General features: G+C 47.4%; 1 protein-coding gene across 9 annotated transcripts in view; it reads left to right on the forward strand.

Moving 5' to 3' along the window:
- The window catches only part of LOC124025204 (arf-GAP with coiled-coil, ANK repeat and PH domain-containing protein 3-like), a 159,313-nt gene that overhangs the window by 70,329 nt on the left and 68,984 nt on the right, over positions 1-20,000 (forward strand). For all 9 annotated transcript variants that reach the window (XR_006837160.1, XM_046338823.1, XM_046338828.1 and 6 more), the window contains exons 3-5: positions 1-92; positions 3,995-4,048; positions 19,151-19,209. The exon at positions 1-92 is cut by the window's left edge and continues 28 nt beyond it. Coding sequence is in view for 8 of the 9 variants with exons in the window: in XM_046338823.1 (XP_046194779.1) it covers positions 1-92; positions 3,995-4,048; positions 19,151-19,209 (205 nt within the window). In the remaining variant the exon portion in view is untranslated. The remainder of the gene's footprint in view (positions 93-3,994; positions 4,049-19,150; positions 19,210-20,000) is intronic.

The following is a 20,000-nucleotide window of genomic DNA, read 5'->3' on the forward strand; positions in this document are numbered from 1 at the left end:
AGGCGGGCAGGGCGTACGTAAGCGCCAATAAACTGTTTGTCACCGGCATCAAAGACTTGTCTCAGCAGTGCAAGAAGGAAGAAATGATCTCTGTAAGTAATATATATAATAATAATAATAATATATGCCATTTAGCAGACGCTTTTATCCAAAGCGACTTACAGTCATGTGTGCATACATTCTACGTATGGGTGGTCCCGGGGATCGAACCCACCACCCTGGCGTTACAAGCGCCATGCTCTACCAACTGAGCTACAGATAAACTCTGATAAACTCTGGTAAGTCCCCTGCTACTACACAAATATTACAGCCACATGACGTCACAACACAATCAGAACGATTTCACGCCGGGAAGATTAAAAAAAAATATATATACATGTCAACAGATGGTATGATAGATGAGTGGTTCCCAAACTGTGGGGCGCGTCCCCTTAGGGTCGGCAGACGGGGTCGCGGGGGTCTTAATTTACCGTTGCTAGTTGTATAAATAGTAGAATGTACAAGGTGCGATTTCTAAATTGGCTCGTGCATCCATCAGTTCCTCTTGTCATTAGAGAGATATTTATTACTTGTCAGAAATGTACAGATCAAATAGCCCATGTCAGCTAACGGTTTTTAGCTAGGTTTCTCTGCCCAAAGATTTTGTCGTACTGTTTAAGTCACTCAAATATCACATGAATACACATTAGACAAATGTATTACAAATGTAAAATTTGCTTTAAAACGGCATAATGTTCTCTGCCCCTCATGATAAAATGTGTAGAATTGCAGGAAATAATCTTTAAACCTACAAAATGTAGTAAATTCAATTGATTGGACATGATTTGGAAAGGTCCACACCTGTCTATATAAAGGTACCACAGTTGACAGTGCATGTCAGAGCAAAAACCAAGGCTTGAGGTCGAAGGAATCCTCAGAGACAGAATTGTGTCGAGGCACAGATCTGGGGAAGGACACCAAAACATTTCTGCAGCATTGAACATTCCCAAGAGCACAGTGGCCTCCATCATTCTTAAATGGAAGAAGTTTGGAACCACCAAGACTCTTCCTAGAGCTGACCACCCAGCCAATCAGGCCTTTATGGTAGATTGGCCAGACTGAAGCCACTCCTCAGTAAAAGGCACATGCCCGCCCATTGGGGTTTGTCAAAAGGCACGTAAAGGGCTCTCAGACCATGAGAAACAAGATGCTCTGGTCTGATGAAAACAAGATTGAAGTTAGAGGGGAGTTAGAGTGGAGTTGGAGTGGTTGTAGAGTGGAGGTAGAGTTGAGTTAGAGTGGAGGTAGAGTGGAGGTAGAGTGGAGTTAGAGGAGTGGAATTAGAGTTAGAGTGTAGGTGGAGTTAGAGTAGAGTTAGAGTGGAGGTAGAGTTAGAGTTAGAGTGGAGGTAGAGTAGAGTTAGAGTGGAGGTAGAGTAGAGTGGAGGTAGAGGTAGAGTGGAGGTAGAGTGGAGGTAGAGTTAGAGTGGAGGTAGAGTAGTGTTAGAGTGGAGGTAGAGTAGAGTTAGAGTTAGAGGAATGGAGTTAGAGTGGAGGTAGAGTTAGTGTAGAGTAGTGTTAGAGTGGAGGTAGAGTAGAGTTAGAGTTAGAGGAATGGAGTTAGAGTGGAGGTAGAGTTAGTGTAGAGTGGAGTTAGAGTGGAGTTAGAGTGGAGGTTGAGTGGAGGTTGAGTGGAGGTAGAGTAGAGTGGAGGTAGAGTAGAGTGGAGGTAGAGTAGAGTTAGAGTGAAGGTAGAGTTAGAGTGGACGTAGAGTAGAGTTAGAGTGGGGGTAGAGGAGTGGAGTTAGAGTGGAGGTGGAGTGGAGTTAGAGTGGAGGTAAAGTTAGAGTGGAGTTACAGTAGAGTTAGAGTGGAGGTAGAGTAGAGTTAGAGTGGAGGTAGAGTGGAGTTAGAGTGAGAGGAGTGTTTAGAGTGGAGGTAGAGTTAGAGTGGAGGTAGAGGAGTGGAGTTAGAGTGGAGGTGGAGTGGAGTTAGAGTGGTGGTAGAGTGGAGTTAGAGTGGAGGTAGAGTTAGAGTGGAGTTAGAGTGGAGTTAGAGTGGAGTTAGAGTGGAGTTAGAGTGCAGGTAGAATTAGAGTGGAGGTAGAGTTAGAGTAGAGGTAGAGTAGAGTTAGAGTGGAGGTAGAGTGGAGGTAGAGTAGAGTGGAAGTAGAGTAGAGTTAGAGTGAAGGTAGAGTTAGAGTGGACGTAGAGTAGAGTTAGAGTGGGGGTAGAGGAGTGGAGTTAGAGTGGAGGTGGAGTGGAGTTAGAGTGGAGGTAAAGTTAGAGTGGAGTTACAGTAGAGTTAGAGTGGAGGTAGAGTAGAGTTAGAGTGGAGGTAGAGTGGAGTTAGAGTGAGAGGAGTGTTTAGAGTGGAGGTAGAGTTAGAGTGGAGGTAGAGGAGTGGAGTTAGAGTGGAGGTGGAGTGGAGTTAGAGTGGAGGTGGAGTGGAGTTAGAGTGGAGGTAGAGTTAGAGTGGAGGTAGAGTTAGAGTGGAGTTAGAGTGCAGGTAGAATTAGAGTGGAGGTAGAGTTAGAGTGGAGGTAGAGTAGAGTTAGAGTGGAGGTAGAGTTAGAGTGCTGTCTCCAGTCCACCTGGCCATGCTGCTGCTCCAGTTTCAACTGGCCTGAGCCTTAGGACCATGTCCCAGGACTACCTGACATGAGGACTCCTTGCTGTCCCCAGTCCACCTGGCCATGCTCCTGCTCCAGTTTCAACTGTTCTGCCTTACTATTATTCAACCATGCTGGTCATTTATGAACATTTGAACATCTTGGCCACGTTCTGTTATAATCTCCACCCGGCACAGCCAGAAGAGGACTGGCCACCCCACATATGCTCTCTCTAATTCTCTCTTTCTTTCTCTCTCTCGGAGGACCTGAGCCCTAGGACCGTGCCCCAGGACTACCTGACATGATGGCTCCTTGCTGTCCCCAGTCCACCTGACTGTGCTGCTGCTCCAGTTTCAACTGTTCTGCCTTATTATTATTTGACCATGCTGGTCATTTATGAACATTTGAACATCTTGGTCATGTTCTGTTATAATCTCTACCCGGCACAGCCAGAAGAGGACTGGCCACCCCACATAGCCCGGTTCCTCTCTAGGTTTCTTCCTAGGTTTTGGCCTTTCTAGGGAGTTTTTCCTAGCCACCGTGCTTTTACACCTGCATTGTTTGCTGTTTGGGGTTTTAGGCTGGGTTTCTGTACAGCACTTTGAGATATCAGCTGATGTACGAAGGGCTATATAAATAAATTTGATTTGATTTGATTTGAGTTAGAGTGGAGTTAGAGTGGAGGTATAATTAGAGTGGGGGTAGAGGGGAGATAGAGTCGAGTTAGAGTGGAGTTAGAATGGAGGTGGAGTTAGAGTGGAGGTAGAGTAGAGTAGAGTTAGAGTGGAGGTAGAGTGGAGTTAGAGTTAGAGTGTAGTTAGAGTTAGAGTGGAGGTAGAGTTAGAGTGGAGGTAGAGTTAGAGTGGAGGTAGAGTGGAGGTAGAGTGGAGTTAGAGTAGAGTTAGAGTGGAGTTAGAGTGGAGGTAGAGTGGAGGTAGAGTGGAGGTAGAGTGGAGTTAGAGTGGAGGTAGAGTGGAGGTAGAGTGGAGTTAGAGTAGAGTTAGAGTGGAGGTAGAGTGGAGGTATATTAGAGTGGAGGTATATTAGAGTGGAGGTAGAGTGGAGTAGAATAGAGGATGTCTGAAATAGAGATACTTCACCACATTCCTCTAGTCTCTACATTCCTTAAAATTTCCCCTCTTCGACAATAACAGTTGAAATATAAACAGCATTGTCCAGACCGAGACCATCTCCCCCCCCCTAGCTGGTGAAATATAGACGTGAAGATGTTAGATTAATGAGAGAGATCTGAGACCTTCTTTATTTTTCAATACATTGAATTGAACTTCTTCCTGTACAGGCCTGTTAGCTGTCGGAGTAGAATGAATCTCAGTGATGATCTGTGAAGTGAACATCAACTCACTACAGTCATGTGTGTAACCTGAAGGTCTCCCTGTGTCTCTAGGAGTGTCTGGAGAAGTGTGGGGAGAGCCTGCAGGAGATTGTCAACTACAACATGGTAAGACACACACATACACACACACCTGTCTATATAAGGTCCCACAGTTGACAGTGCATGTCAGAGCAAAAAGTCATGAGGTTTTTTGTTATTTTTTATTTTACCTTAGTTAAGTCAGTTAAGAACAAATTCTTATTTTCAATGACGGCCTAGGAACAGTGGGTTAACTGCCTGTTCAGGGGCAGAACGACAGATTTGTACCTTGTCAGCTCGGGGGTTTGAACTCGGAGGTTTGAAGTCCAACGCTCTAACCACTAGGCTACGCTGCTGCCTCTACACTCTAACCACTAGGCTACGCTGCCACCTCTACACTCTAACCACTAGGCTACCCTGCCGCCTCTACACTGTAACCACTAGGCTACGCTGCCGCCTCTACACTCTAACCACTAGGCTACCCTGCCTCCTCTACACTCTAACCACTAGGCTACCCTGCCTCCTCTACACTCTAACCACTAGGCTACCCTGCCACCCCTACGCTCTAACCACTAGGCTACCCTGCCTCCTCTACACTCTAACCACTAGACTACCCTGCCACCTCTACACTCTAACCACTAGACTACCCTGCCACCTCTACACTCTAACCACTAGGCTACGCTGCCGCCTCTACACTCTAACCACTAGGCTACCCTGCCTCCTCTACACTCTAACCACTAGGCTACCCTGCCTCCTCTACACTCTAACCACTAGGCTACCCTGCCACCCCTACGCTCTAACCATTAGGCTACCCTGCCTCCTCTACACTCTAACCACTAGACTACCCTGCCACCTCTACACTCTAACCACTAGACTACCCTGCCACCTCTACACTCTAACCACTAGGCTACCCTGCCTCCTCTACACTCTAACCACTAGGCTACCCTGCCGCCTCTACACTCTAACCACTAGGCTACCCTGCCTCCTCTACACTCTAACCACTAGGCTACCCTGCCGCCTCTACACTCTAACCACTAGGCTACCCTGCCTCCTCTACACTCTAACCACTAGGCTACCCTGCCACCTCTACACTCTAACCACTAGGCTACCCTGCCTCCTCTACACTCTAACCACTAGGCTACCCTGCCACCTCTACACTCTAACCACTAGGCTACCCTGCCACCTCTACACTCTAACCACTAGGCTACCCTGCCGCCTCTACACTCTAACCACTAGACTACCCTGCCACCTCTACACTCTAACCACTAGGCTACCCTGCCGCCTCTACACTCTAACCACTAGACTACCCTGCCACCTCTACACTCTAACCACTAGACTACCCTGCCACCTCTACACTCTAACCACTAGACTACCCTGCCACCTCTACACTCTAACCACTAGGCTACCCTGCCGCCTCTACACTCTAACCACTAGACTACCCTGCCACCTCTACACTCTAACCACTAGACTACCCTGCCACCTCTACACTCTAACCACTAGACTACCCTGCCACCTCTACACTCTAACCACTAGGCTACCCTGCCGCCTCTACACTCTAACCACTAGACTACCCTGCCACCTCTACACTCTAACCACTAGACTACCCTGCCACCTCTACACTCTAACCACTAGACTACCCTGCCACCTCTACACTCTAACCACTAGGCTACCCTGCCGCCTCTACACTCTAACCACTAGACTACCCTGCCACCTCTACACTCTAACCACTAGACTACCCTGCCACCTCTACACTCTAACCACTAGGCTACCCTGCCGCCTCTACACTCTAACCACTAGGCTACCCTGCCACCTCTACACTCTAACCACTAGGCTACCCTGCCGCCTCTACACTCTAACCACTAGACTACCCTGCCACCTCTACACTCTAACCACTAGACTACCCTGCCACCTCTACACTCTAACCACTAGACTACCCTGCCGTCCGTTTAAAGAATTGTCCGTAGAGGGAATCCTCAGAGACAGAATTGTGCCGAGACACAGATCTGGGGAAGGATACCAAAACATTTCTGCAGCATTGAAGGTTCCCAAGAACATAGTGTCCTCCATCATTCTTAAATGGAAGACGTTTGGACAATTTTGGACCTGACCTCAACTTTTCCCAAAATGCTGTTCTGCAGGATGTCACACTCTAAAGTACTCAGCAAAACATTTAGGTTGGTTCGTTTAAAAATACATTAAAATATTTCGCTCAAATTCCATATTCATATTATTTTTCCTTTTTTTTGGTCACACAAATACTTCTGGTTTTCCTCCAGTTTTTTTTTAAATGTAAAAACAACAAAATGAGATGTTCTGTGTTCACAACAATGTTTAAACCACATCAGGGGACGACTTTTGAGTTCTGAAAACAAAAATGAATGTGATGAGTTTGCAAATCAAATACTTTGTGGTGGACAGTGAAAAATGAGGAAGTAATTGTAATTGTAATTTAAATTAATTGTTGTGTTGTTAGATTCTGAAGTTGACATACACTTTAGGTTGGAGTCATTAAAACTCGTTTTTTCAACCACTCCACAAATCTCTTGTTTAACAAACTATAGTTTTGGCACGTTGGTTAGGACATCTACTTTGTGCGTTGACACAAGTCATTTTTCCAAAAATTGTTTACAGACAGATTATTTCACTTATAATTCACGGTATCACAATTCCAGTGGGTCAGAAGTTTACATATACTAAGTTGACTGTGCCTTTAAACAGCTTGGAAAATTACAGAAAATTATATAATGGCTTTAGAAGCTTCTAATAGGCTAATTGACATCATCTGAGTCATTTGGAGGTGGAGCTGTGGATGTATTTCAAGGCCTACCTTCAAACTCAGTGCCTCTTTGCTTGTGTCACGCCCTGACCTTAGTTATCTTTGTTTTCTTTATTATTTTGGTTAGGTCAGGGTGTGACGAGAGTGGTATGTGTTTTTTGGTCTTTTCTAGGTTTTTTTGTATATCTATGGGGTTTTGGTATTGTCTAGGTAAATGTACGTCTATGGTGGCCTGAATTGGTTCCCAATCAGAGGCAGTTGTTTATCGTTGTCTCTGTTGGGGATACTATTTAGGTTGCCATTTTCCATGTTGGTTTGGTGGGTTATTGTCTATGTGTAGTTGCATGTCAGCACTAGTTGTTTATAGCGGCATGTTCTTTTTGGTTAGTTTGTTTAAGTGTTCTTCGTGTTTTTAAAAGAAGAATGTATTCAAATCACGGTGCGGCTTGGTCTCATCGTTACGACGACCGTGACAGAATAACCCACCAAACCAGGACCGAGCAGCGTGAAGAGGAGGAACAGAGGTTATGGACTTGGGAGGAGATTTTGGACGGAAAAGGATCCTGGACATGGGGAGGAAATAGTAGACGGAGCAGGACCCTGGATGCAGCCTGGGGAGTATCGCCGTTCTAAGGAGGCAGGACCCTGGACGCAGCCTGGGGAGTATCGCCGTTCTAAGGAGGCAGGACCCTGGACGCAGTCTGGGGAGTATCGCCGTTCTAAGGAGGCAGGACCCTGGACGCAGCCTGGGGAGTATCGCCGTTCTAAGGAGGCAGGACCCTGGACGCAGTCTGGGGAGTATCGCCGTTCTAAGGAGGCAGGACCCTGGACGCAGCCTGGGGAGTATCGCCGTTCTAAGGAGGCAGGGCCCTGGACGCAGCCTGGGGAGTATCGCCGTTCTAAGGAGGCAGGACCCTGGACGCAGCCTGGGGAGTATCGCCGTTCTAAGGAGGAGAAATACAGGAGAATAGAGGAACGGAGACGATATGAGGGTACACGGCTAGCACGGAAGCCCGAGAGGCAGCCCCAATCATTTTTGGGGGAGGGGGAACACGAGGAGATTGGCTGAGTCAGGTAGGAGACCTGAGCCAACTCCTCGTGCTTACCGTGGGGAGCGTGTAGTGGCCTAGCCAGTCTCCAGACCTGAACCCAATAGAAAATATTTGGAGGGAGCTGAAAGTCCGTATTGCCCAGCGACAGCCCCGAAACCTGAAGGATCTGGAGAAGGTCTGTATGGAGGAGTGGGCCAAAATCCCTGCTGCAGTGTGTGCAAACCTGGTCAAGAACGGCTGGAAACGTATGATCTCTGTAATTGCAAACAAAGGTTTCTGTACCAAATATTAAGTTCTGCTTTTCTGATGTATCAAATACTTATGTCATGCAATAAAATGCAAATGAATTACTTAAAAATAATACAATGTGATTTTCTGGAGTTTTGTTTTAGATTCCGTCTCTCACAGTTGAAGTGTACCTATGATAAAAATTACAGACCTCTACATGCTTTGTAAGTAGGAAAACCTGCAAAATCAGCAGTGTATCAAATACTTGTTCTCCCCACTGTATATAAAATGTGGAAAAAGTCAAGGGGTCTGAATACTTTTCAAATGCACTGAATGCGAGCACACACACACTTTGAGATTGTCAACTACAACATGGTAAGACCCACCCATATACACTCACTCTGTCTCTCTTTCTCACACACACACACACACACACACACACACACACACACACACACACACACACACACACACACACACACACACACACACACACACACACACACACACACACACACACACACACACACACACACACACACACACACACACACTCTCATGCATATGCATGAGCGTACAGAGCCTCCAGCCTCCCGTTACCACATGGTAAGACACACACACACAAACACTCTGTTCTTCCATCTTGAGTCCAGAGTGTTCTGCTCTGAGCCAGAATTGGAGAGAATGTTTAGAATTAGAGCACACAGCTGTGTAGGACAGACAGAGAGTACACACACACACACACACACACACACACACACACACACACACACACACACACACACACACACACACACACACACACACACACACACACACACACACACACACACACACACACACACACACACACACTGTGCTGCTTCCATATGTGGTAGGCATGATGAGTGCCATGGGTCTCTGAGCCTGTTAAGCAGGGGTCATCGGTTTGGTAGTTGTACAAGTTAATGGGGTGGGGGGGAGAGGGAGCTAAAGAGAGTTAAGGGAGAGAGACAGAGGGGGAGACAAGGAGAGGGAGCGAGAGAGCAGGAAGAAAGAGAGGAAATTCCTGTCTTTTTAACAGTTGAGCTAAGATCTCCTAAATCCTTCCTGTCGTTTAACTAGTCAGCTCTTAGGGACCATTCCCTCTTCTCTTCCTCTCTCATTCTTCCCTCTCCTCACATATCTGTGGTCATCACAATGTTATTATGGTCAGATCAGGATTTAGGCCTTCTAATAAAATTATGTTCCTGGTGTTTGGTGTTTTTGATGTTGACCTAGTTTGTAATCTCACCTCTAAATAACTTTTCAACAAATTTCAGCCAAAACGATGAGAAGAATGTTCCTGCTGCCAGATATTCAGCCGTTTCGAGTTTGGACGTTGTGATAATAGGATCTGGTTTGGTATATTTTGGCCATTCAGGGACACCGTACCAGCTGACAGGTGCAGATTAGTGGATGATTTTTCTCTCTGTCTCTGTCTCTCTCTCTCCTCTCTCTCTCTCTCTCCTCTGTCTCTCTCTGTCTCTGTCTCTCTCTCTCCTCTCTCTCTCTCACTCCTCTCTCTCTGTCTCTCTGTCTCTCCTCTTCTCTCTCTCTCTCTCTCTCTCTCTCTCTCTCTCTCTCTCTCTCTCTCTCTCTCTCTCTCTCTCTCTCTCTCTCTCTCTCTCTCCTCTGTCTCTCTCTCTCTCTCTCTCTCTCTCTGTCTCTCTGTCTCTCTCCTCTCTCTCTCTCTTTGTCTCTCTCAGTCTCTCTCTCTCTTCTGTCTCTGTCTCTCTCTCTCCTCTCTCTCTCCTCTGTCTCTCTCTCTTCTGTCTCTGTCTCTGTCTCTCTCTCTCTCCTCTCTCTCTCTCTCTCTCTCTCTCTCTCTCTCTCTCTCTCTCTCTCTCTCTCTCTCTCTCTCCTCTGTCTCTCTCTGTCTCTGTCTCTCTCTCCCTCTCTCTCTCTCTCTCTCTCTGTCGCTCCTCTCTTCTCTCTCTCTCTCTCTCTCTCTCTCTCTCTCTCTCTCTCTCTCTCTCTCTCTCTCTCTCTCTCTCTCTCCTCTGTCTCTCTCTCTCTCTCTCTCTCTCTCTCTCTCTCTCTCTCTCTCTCTCTCTGTCTCCCTCTCTCTCCTCTGTCTCTCTCTCTTCTGTCTCTGTCTCTGTCTCTCTCTCTCTCTCCTCTCTGTCTCTCTCTCTATGTCTCTCTGTCTCTCTCTGTCTCTCCTCTTCTCTATCTCTCTCTCTCTCTCTCTCTCTCTCTCTCTCTCTCTCTCTCTCTCTCTCTCTCTCTCTCTCTCTCTCTCTCTCTCTCTCTCTCTCTCTCTCTCTCTGAGATCGGAAGAGAACATGGAATATCTCTAACTGAATATTCAGACCTTCTATTATGTGGGGGGCAGTTTTAAGGAGTCATATATAATGGCACACAGGTACATGTCCTGATTGGGGAAGGGACTGTGGATCGGTCTCTGTCCGTCCATTAGTCACACGTGACATCTCAGGCAACGTGGGTGAACATACGTCTTGCCATAGAGATCCAGCATTTACAAAAACATAGCCCTGATTGTCCCAACGCGGGAGCTGTGTTAATGAACTGAAATGTGTGAGTGACACCAGAGAAGAAGAAGAAGGGAAGTGAGAGGGAAAACAGATGATGATGGTTTTTGTATGAAGGATCAATGAGAGAGAATCTAATTTGGTTCAAACGAAAACATTTACTGTCTTATTTTCTACGAGGGATTTGATCCGATAGAAGTTTCATAGTGCTTAGGTTGTTACCAGTGTACTGACTACATGTACAAATGACCTCTAACCCCTGCACACAGACTTAGTACCGGTACCCCCTGTATATAGCCTCCACATTGACTCTGTACCGGTACCCCCTGTATATAGCCTCCACATTGACTCTGTACCGGTACCCCCTGTATATAGCCTCCACATTGACTCTGTACCGGTACCCCCTGTATATAGCCTCCACATTGACTCTGTACCGTAATACCCTGTATATAGCCTCCACATTGACTCTGTACCGGTACCCCCTGTATAAAGCCTCCACATTGACTCTGTACCGGTACACCCTGTATATAGCCTCCACATTGACTCTGTACCGGTACACCCTGTATATAGCCTCCACATTGACTCTGTACCGGTACACCCTGTATATAGCCTCCACATTGACTCTGTACCGGTACACCCTGTATATAGCCTCCACATTGACTCTGTACCGGTACACCCTGTATATAGCCTCCACATTGACTCTGTACCGGTACCCCCTGTATATAGCCTCCACATTGACTCTGTACCGGTACACCCTGTATATAGCCTCCACATTGACTCTGTACCGGTACCCCCTGTATATAGCCTCCACATTGACTCTGTACCGGTACCCCCTGTATATAGCCTCCACATTGACTCTGTACCGGTACCCCCTGTATATAGCCTCCACATTGACTCTGTACCGGTACCCCCTGTATATAGCCTCCACATTGACTCTGTACCGGTACCCCCTGTATAAAGCCTCCACATTGACTCTGTACCGGTACCCCCTGTATATAGCCTCCACATTGACTCTGTACCATAACACCCTGTATATAGCCTCCACATTGACTCTGTACCGGTACCCCCTGTATATAGCCTCCACATTGACTCTGTACCGGTACCCCCTGTATATAGCCTCCACATTGACTCTGTACTGGTACCCCCTGTATATAGCCTCCACATTGACTCTGTACTGGTACCCCCTGTATATAGCCTCCACATTGACTCTGTACCGGTACCCCCTGTATATAGCCTCCACATTGACTCTGTACCGGTACCCCCTGTATATAGTCTCCACATTGACTCTGTACCGGTGCTCCCTGTATATAGCCTCCACATTGACTCTGTACTGGTACCCCCTGTATATAGCCTCCACATTGACTCTGTACCGGTACCCCCTGTATATAGCCTCCACATTGACTCTGTACTGGTACCCCCTGTATATAGCCTCCACATTGACTCTGTACCGGTACCCCCTGTATATAGCCTCCACATTGACTCTGTACCGGTACTCCCTGTATATAGCCTCCACATTGACTCTGTACCGGTACCCCCTGTATATAGCCTCCACATTGACTCTGTACCGGTACCCCCTGTATATAGCCTCCACATTGACTCTGTACCGGTACCCCCTGTATATAGCCTCCACATTGACTCTGTACAGGTACCCCCTGTATATAGCCTCCACATTGACTCTGTACCGGTACCCCCTGTATATAGCCTCCACATTGACTCTGTACCGGTACCCCCTGTATATAGCCTCCACATTGACTCTGTACTGGTACCCCCTGTATATAGCCTCCACATTGACTCTGTACCGGTACCCCTGTATATAGCCTCCACATTGACTCTGTACCGGTACCCCCTGTATATAGCCTCCACATTGACTCTGTACTGGTACCCCCTGTATATAGCCTCCACATAGACTCTGTACCGGTACCCCCTGTATATAGCCTCCACATTGACTCTGTACTGGTACCCCCTGTATATAGCCTCCACATTGACTCTGTACCGGTACCCCCTGTATATAGCCTCCACATTGACTCTGTACCGGTACCCCCTGTATATAGCCTCCACATTGACTCTGTACTGGTACCCCCTGTATATAGCCTCCACATTGACTCTGTACTGGTACCCCCTGTATATAGCCTCCACATTGACTCTGTACCGGTACCCCCTGTATATAGCCTCCACATTGACACCCTCCTCCATTTTTCATACTTCTGCTACTCGCTGTTTATTATCTATGCATAGTCACTTTACCCCCACCTACATGTACAAATTACCTCAACTAACCGGTACCCCCGCACACTGACTCGTTACCGGTACCCCCTGTACATAGCCTTGTTATAGTGTTACACCCTGTATATAGTCTCCACATTGACTCTGTACCGGTACCCCCTGTATATAGCCTCCACATTGACTCTGTACCGGTACCCCCTGTATATAGCCTCCACATTGACTCTGTACCGGTACCCCCTGTATATAGCCTCCACATTGACTCTGTACCGGTACCCCCTGTATATAGCCTCCACATTGACTCTGTACCGGTACCCCCTGTATATAGCCTCCACATTGACTCTGTACCGGTACCCCCTGTATAAAGCCTCCACATTGACTCTGTACCGGTACCCCTGTATATAGCCTCCACATTGACTCTGTACCGGTACCCCCTGTATATAGCCTCCACATTGACTCTGTACCGGTACCCCCTGTATATAGCCTCCACATTGACTCTGTACCGGTACCCCCTGTATATAGCCTCCACATTGACTCTGTACCGGTACCCCCTGTATATAGCCTCCACATTGACTCTGTACCGGTACCCTCTGTATATAGCCTCCACATTGACTCTGTACCGGTACCCTCTGTATATAGCCTCCACATTGACTCTGTACCGGTACCCTCTGTATATAGCCTCCACATTGACTCTGTACCGGTACCCCCTGTATATAGCCTCCACATTGACTCTGTACCGGTACCCCCTGTATATAGCCTCCACACTGACTCGTTACCGGTACCCCTGTATATAGCCTCCACATTGACTCTGTACCGGTACCCCCTGTATATAGCCTCCACATTGACTCTGTACCGGTACCCCTGTATATAGCCTCCACATTGACTCTGTACCGGTACCCCTGTATATAGTCTCCACATTGACTCTGTACTGGTACCCCCTGTATATAGCCTCCACATTGACTCTGTACCGGTACACCCTGTATATAGCCTCCACATTGACTCTGTACCGGTACCCTCTGTATATAGCCTCCACATTGACTCTGTACCGGTACCCCCTGTATATAGCCTCCACATTGACTCTGTACCGGTACCCCCTGTATATAGCCTCCACACTGACTCGTTACCGGTACCCCCTGTATATAGCCTCCACATTGACTCTGTACCGGTACCCCCTGTATATAGCCTCCACATTGACTCTGTACCGGTACCCCCTGTATATAGCCTCCACATTGACTCTGTACCGGTACCCCCTGTATATAGTCTCCACATTGACTCTGTACCGGTACCCCCTGTATATAGCCTCCACACTGACTCGTTACCGGTACCCCCTGTATATAGTCTCCACATTGACTCTGTACCGGTACCCCTGTATATAGCCTCCACATTGACTCTGTACCGGTACCCCCTGTATATAGTCTCCACATTGACTCTGTACCGGTACCCCCTGTATATAGTCTCCACATTGACTCTGTACCGGTACCCCCTGTATATAGCCTCCACACTGACTCGTTACCGGTACCCCCTGTATATAGTCTCCACATTGACTCTGTACCGGTACCCCCTGTATATAGCCTCCACATTGACTCTGTACCGGTACCCCCTGTATATAGCCTCCACATTGACTCTGTACCGGTACCCCCTGTATATAGCCTCCACATTGACTCTGTACCGGTACCCCCTGTATATAGCCTCCACATTGACTCTGTACCGGTACCCCCTGTATATAGCCTCCACATTGACTCTGTACCGGTACCCCCTGTATATAGTCTCCACGTGGACTCTGTACCGGTAGCCCCTGTATATAGCCTCCACATTAACTCTGTACCGGTACCCCCTGTATATAGCCTCCACATTGACTCTGTACCGGTACCCCCTGTATAAAGCCTCCACATTGACTCTGTACCGGTACCCCCTGTATATAGCCTCCACATTGACTCTGTACCGGTACCCCCTGTATATAGCCTCCACATTGACTCTGTACCGGTACCCCCTCTATATAGCCTCCACATTGACTCTGTACCGGTACCCCCTGTATATAGCCACCACATTGACTCTGTACCGGTACCCCCTGTATATAGCCTCCACATTGACTCTGTACCGGTACCCCCTGTATATAGCCTCCACATTGACTCGTTACCGGTACCCCCTGTATATAGCCTCCACATTGACTCGTTACCGGTACCCCCTGTATATAGCCTCCACATTGACTCGTTACCGGTACCCCCTGTATATAGCCTCCACATTGACTCGTTACCGGTACCCCCTGTATATAGCCTCCACATTGACTCGTTACCGGTACCCCCTGTATATAGCCTCCACATTGACTCGTTACCGGTACCCCCTGTATATAGCCTCCACATTGACTCTGTACCGGTACCCCCTGTATATAGCCTCCACATTGACTCTGTACCGGTACCCCCTGTATAAAGCCTCCACATTGACTCTGTACCGGTACCCCCTGTATATAGCCTCCACATTGACTCTGTACCGGTACCCCCTGTATATAGCCTCCACATTGACTCTGTACCGGTACCCCTGTATATAGCCTCCACATTGACTCTGTACCGGTACCCCCTGTATATAGCCTCCACATTGACTCTGTACCGATACCCCCTGTATATAGCCTCCACATTGACTCTGTACCGGTACCCCCTGTATATAGCCTCCACATTGACTCTGTACCGATACCCCCTGTATATAGCCTCCACATTGACTCTGTACCGGTACCCCCTGTATATAGCCTCCACATTGACTCTGTACCGGTACCCCCTGTATATAGCCTCCACATTGACTCTGTACCGGTACCCCCTGTATATAGCCTCCACATTGACTCTGTACCAGTACCCCCTGTATATAGCCTCCACATTGACTCTGTACTGATACCCCCTGTATATAGCCTCCACATTGACTCTGTACTGATACCCCCTGTATATAGCCTCCACATTGACTCTGTACCAGTACCCCCTGTATATAGCCTCCACACTGACTCTGTACCGGTACCCCCTGTATAAAGCCTCATTATTCTTATTGTGTTACTTTTTATTATGACTTATTATTTTAGCCTACTTGGTTAATATTTTCTTAACTCTTCTTGAACTCCACTGTTGGTTAAGGGCTTGTAAAGTAAACATTCACCGTAAAGTCTACAGTTGTTGTGTTCGGCGCATGTGACAAATAAAGTTTGATTTGATTTGACACGTGAAATTCCGGGAAAATTTGTGGGGAAAAAACAGAGTTGTCAGAGTTGTACATTTGTTCACTTGCGTATCGTTTACCGTTGCCTTGTTTTTTAAAATCCATGTGTGTTTTGCCTATTTTATTGGTTTGAGGGTAGTTGAGGAGATTAGGGGAGGGTTTGGCCGGCCGGGATATCCTTGTCCCATCACGCTCTAGTGACTCCTTGTGGTGGGCCAGGCGTATTGCACGCTGACTCGGTCGCCAGTTGAATGGTGTTTCCTCCAACACATTGTTGCGGCTGCCTTCCGCATTAAGCGAAGCAGTGCGGTTTGGCAGGGTCGTGTTTCGGAGGACGCATGGCTCTCGACCTTCGCCTCTCCCAAGTCCGTAGGGGAGTTGCAGCGATGGGGCAAGACTGTAACTATCAATTGGATATCACAAACAATAAATACATAAACATAGCAATATTAATATTATGTCAAAAGTTTGTGCTTTTCACGTCTGAGAGAGCCTTTTTATGTCTCTATTTTGGTTTGGTCAGGGTGTGATTTGGGTGGGCATTCTATGTTTTGTTTTCTAGGTTGTAGTATTTCGTTGTGTTTGGCCGGTTGTGATTCTCAATCAGGGACAGCTGTCTATCGTTGTCTCTGATTGAGAACCATACTTAGGCAGCCTTTTTTCCTACCTGTCTTTGTGGGAAGTTGACTTTGTTTGTGGCACTATAGCCCTCGTAAGCTTCACGGTCGTTTCATTGTTTCTTGTCTTGTTGCCGACATTTAACAATTAAAAGAAGTAATGTACGCTCACCACGCCGCACCTTGGTCTCATTCCGACGTCAGAGGTTGATCCAGCTACTTAAACTTAAGGATGTTTTAAATACTAGTCGTTTAGCTCAGTTACCTTAGCTTTCTTGGGAACAGGAACAATGGTGGCCCTCTTGAAGCATGTGGGAACAGCAGACTGGTATAGGGATTGATTGAATATGTCCGTAAACACACCGGCCAGCTGGTCTGCGCATGCTCTGAGGGCGCGGCTGGGGATGTCGTCTGGGCCTGCAGCCTTGAGAGGGTTAACACGTTTAAATGTCTTACTCACCTCGGCTGCAGTGAAGGAGAGACCGCATGTTTTCGTTGCAGGCCGTGTCAGGGGCACTGTATTGTCCTCAAAGCGGGCAAAAAAGTTATTTAGTCTGCCTGGGAGCAGGCCGTGTCAGGGGCACTGTATTGTCCTCAAAGTGGGCAAAAAAGTTATTTAGTCTGCCTGGGAGCAAGACATCCTGGTCCGTGACTGGGCTGGATTTCATCTTGTAGTCCGTGATTGACTGTAGACCCTGCCACATGCCTCTTGTGTCTGAGCCATTGAATTGAGATTCCACTTTGTCTCTGTACTGACGCTTAGCTTGTTTAATAGCCTTGCGGAGGGAATAGCTGCATTGTTTAATATCATTAACTAGCTGTCTCGAAGACAGTTCATATCATTAACTAGCTGTCTCGAAGACAGTTCATATCATTAACTAGCTGTCTCGAAGACAGTTCATATCATTAACTAGCTGTCTCGAAGACAGTTCATATCTTTAACTAGCTGTCTCAAAGACAGTTCATATCATTGACTAGCTGTCTCGAAGACAGTTCATATCATTAACTAGCTGTCTCGAAGACAGCTCCTGAATGTCATTAACTAGCTGTCTCGAAGACAGTTCATATCATTAACTAGCTGTCTCGAAGACAGCTCCTGAATGTCATTATATTTTTTAAACGTATTTGATAGCCTGTTTCATTTCAGTTATTAGCGGTCTCACAGGCAGAATCTCAAATCACCCGCTCGCCCCTCGGCGAGTCCATTTGTGCGTTCAAGCGCGCCTCCACCATTTGAACAAGTGTTCCCGAGGCCGAGGGAGTGAAAATGATTGAGGTTGTATGGGATAATTATCCCCTCCGGTCGGCACTTAGACTGAGCCTGCAATGCTGCCGGCTTCATAGCGAAGTGGAATCCCATAAGGCACGGCGTAATTTTTTTTTCTTTTTTCGCAATTTCACACAAAAGAACGGAGAGGCCGAGGCATGCCTAATTATATGATAAATGCATTTCTTTATTTCTGATGTTTGAGACTTGACACATACAATATTAAACAGCTCCCAAATAAAATGTTTAACTGTTTATATTTTGTAAAACGACAGGGAGGATTTGTTCATTTTGAATTTCATGCATCATTCATGTCATGTGTGTCCCGAAGTTGATGGATTTATTGATCCCCCTCGCCACTCTCTGGAAGTCACCCTCTGAGATACGTCAGAACACATGTAAAGAGGGACATCCGAGAGGGTTGGTCGGGGCGAGACAGTGGGTTGGCATTCACTGTGTCTCTCTCGCTCTCTGTCTCTTTCTCTCTCTGTCTTTGGTCTTTCTCTCTCTCTCCCCAACTCTGTCTCTGTCTCTTTCCCTCTCTGTCTCTTTCTCTCTCTGTCTTTGTTCTTTCTCTCTCTCTCCCCAACTCTGTCTCTGTCTCTTTCCCTCTCTGTCTCTTTCTCTCTCTGTCTTTGGTCTTTCTCTCTCTCTCCCCAACTCTGTCTCTGTCTCTTTCCCTCTCTGTCTCTTTCTCTCTCTGTCTTTGGTCTTTCTCTCTCTCTCCCCAACTCTGTCTCTGTCTCTTTCCCTCTCTGTCTCTTTCTCTCTCTGTCTTTGGTCTTTCTCTCTCTCTCTCCCCAACTCTGTCTCTGTCTCTTTCCCTCTCTGTCTCTTTCTCTCTCTGTCTTTGGTCTTTCTCTCTCTCTCCCCAACTCTGTCTCTGTCTCTCATGTCTCTCTCTCCCTCTCTGTGCCTATCTCTCTTCCCTCCTCTCTGTCTCTTTCTCTCTCTGTCTTTGGTCTTTCTCTCTCTCTCCCCAACTCTGTCTCTCTCCATGTCTCTCTCTCTCCCTCTCTGTGTCTCTCTCCTTGCCTATCTCTCTCCACATGTCTCTCTCTCTCCCTCTCTGTGTCTCTCTCCTTGCCTATCTCTCCCCCTGACTCTGTCTTTCTCTCTCCCTCTGTGTCTCTCTCCCTGTCTCTCTCCATGTCTCTCTCTCTCCCTCTCTGTGTCTCTCGCCTTGCCTCTCTCTCTCCACATGTCTCTCTCTCTCCCTCTCTGTGTCTCTCTCCTTGCCTATCTCTCTCTCCCCCTGACTCTGTCTTTCTCTCTCCCTCTGTGTCTCTCTCCCTGTCTATCTCTGTCTCTTTCTCTACAGATCCTATTTGACCAGGCCCAGAGGTCAATCAAACAGCAACTCCACACCTTCATCAAAGAGTGAGTATCATCCCTTCTTCCTTTGGTGTAGGCCTCATCTTCTTGTCGCATTTCAGTCCATAGAGATGGATAGAGGACTCTAGTACCCAAAAGCACATTTTAGCATGGACAGCTCCATTGAGGACTTTCACCATTCTGAAGTAGTTAACTGGGCGGGACTTTCTATGGGTTAACGAAGGATCACGTAATTCCATCCAGGTCATCGTGAGGGATCAGCCAATGAGGGAACTTTCCAGATCTACAGGTGCCAGTGAATCAACCGACTGTGTCTTTATACCGGTTCAAACAACACCCTCTAGGTGGCAGTATGCACCCCTTTTCAGGTTGTTGACCAACTCATAGAAGTAGTAGAAGAAGAACAGTGACTCAAGTGAGATGGCCTCAATGGAGCTACCCTGTGTGCTCACAGACGCCTTAATGGGACGGAGCTGATCTCTATACATCTCTATGTTTCAGTCTCTCATCTCTCTTCCTTCATTGTTCTGTAAAATGTGAGGTCCTCTCAATCAAGGTTTCCTTAGCCTGGTGCCAGATCTGTTTGTGCTGTCTTGTCAACAACTACTATAGTCATTGTCACCCTGTTGGGATGAGTGTAAGTCACTCTCTCTCTCCTCCCCTGTAGGGACGTGTGTAAGTCACTCTCTCTCCTCCCCCTGTAGGGACGTGTGTAAGTCACTCTCTCTCTCCTCCCCCTGTAGGGACGTGTGTAAGTCACTCTCTCTCTCCTCCCCCTGTAGGGACGTGTGTAAGTCACTCTCTCTCTCTCCTCCCCCTGTAGGGACGTGTGTAAG

Source organism: Oncorhynchus gorbuscha, linkage group LG03 (genome assembly GCF_021184085.1).
Source record: "Oncorhynchus gorbuscha isolate QuinsamMale2020 ecotype Even-year linkage group LG03, OgorEven_v1.0, whole genome shotgun sequence".
NCBI lineage: Eukaryota > Metazoa > Chordata > Actinopteri > Salmoniformes > Salmonidae > Oncorhynchus > Oncorhynchus gorbuscha.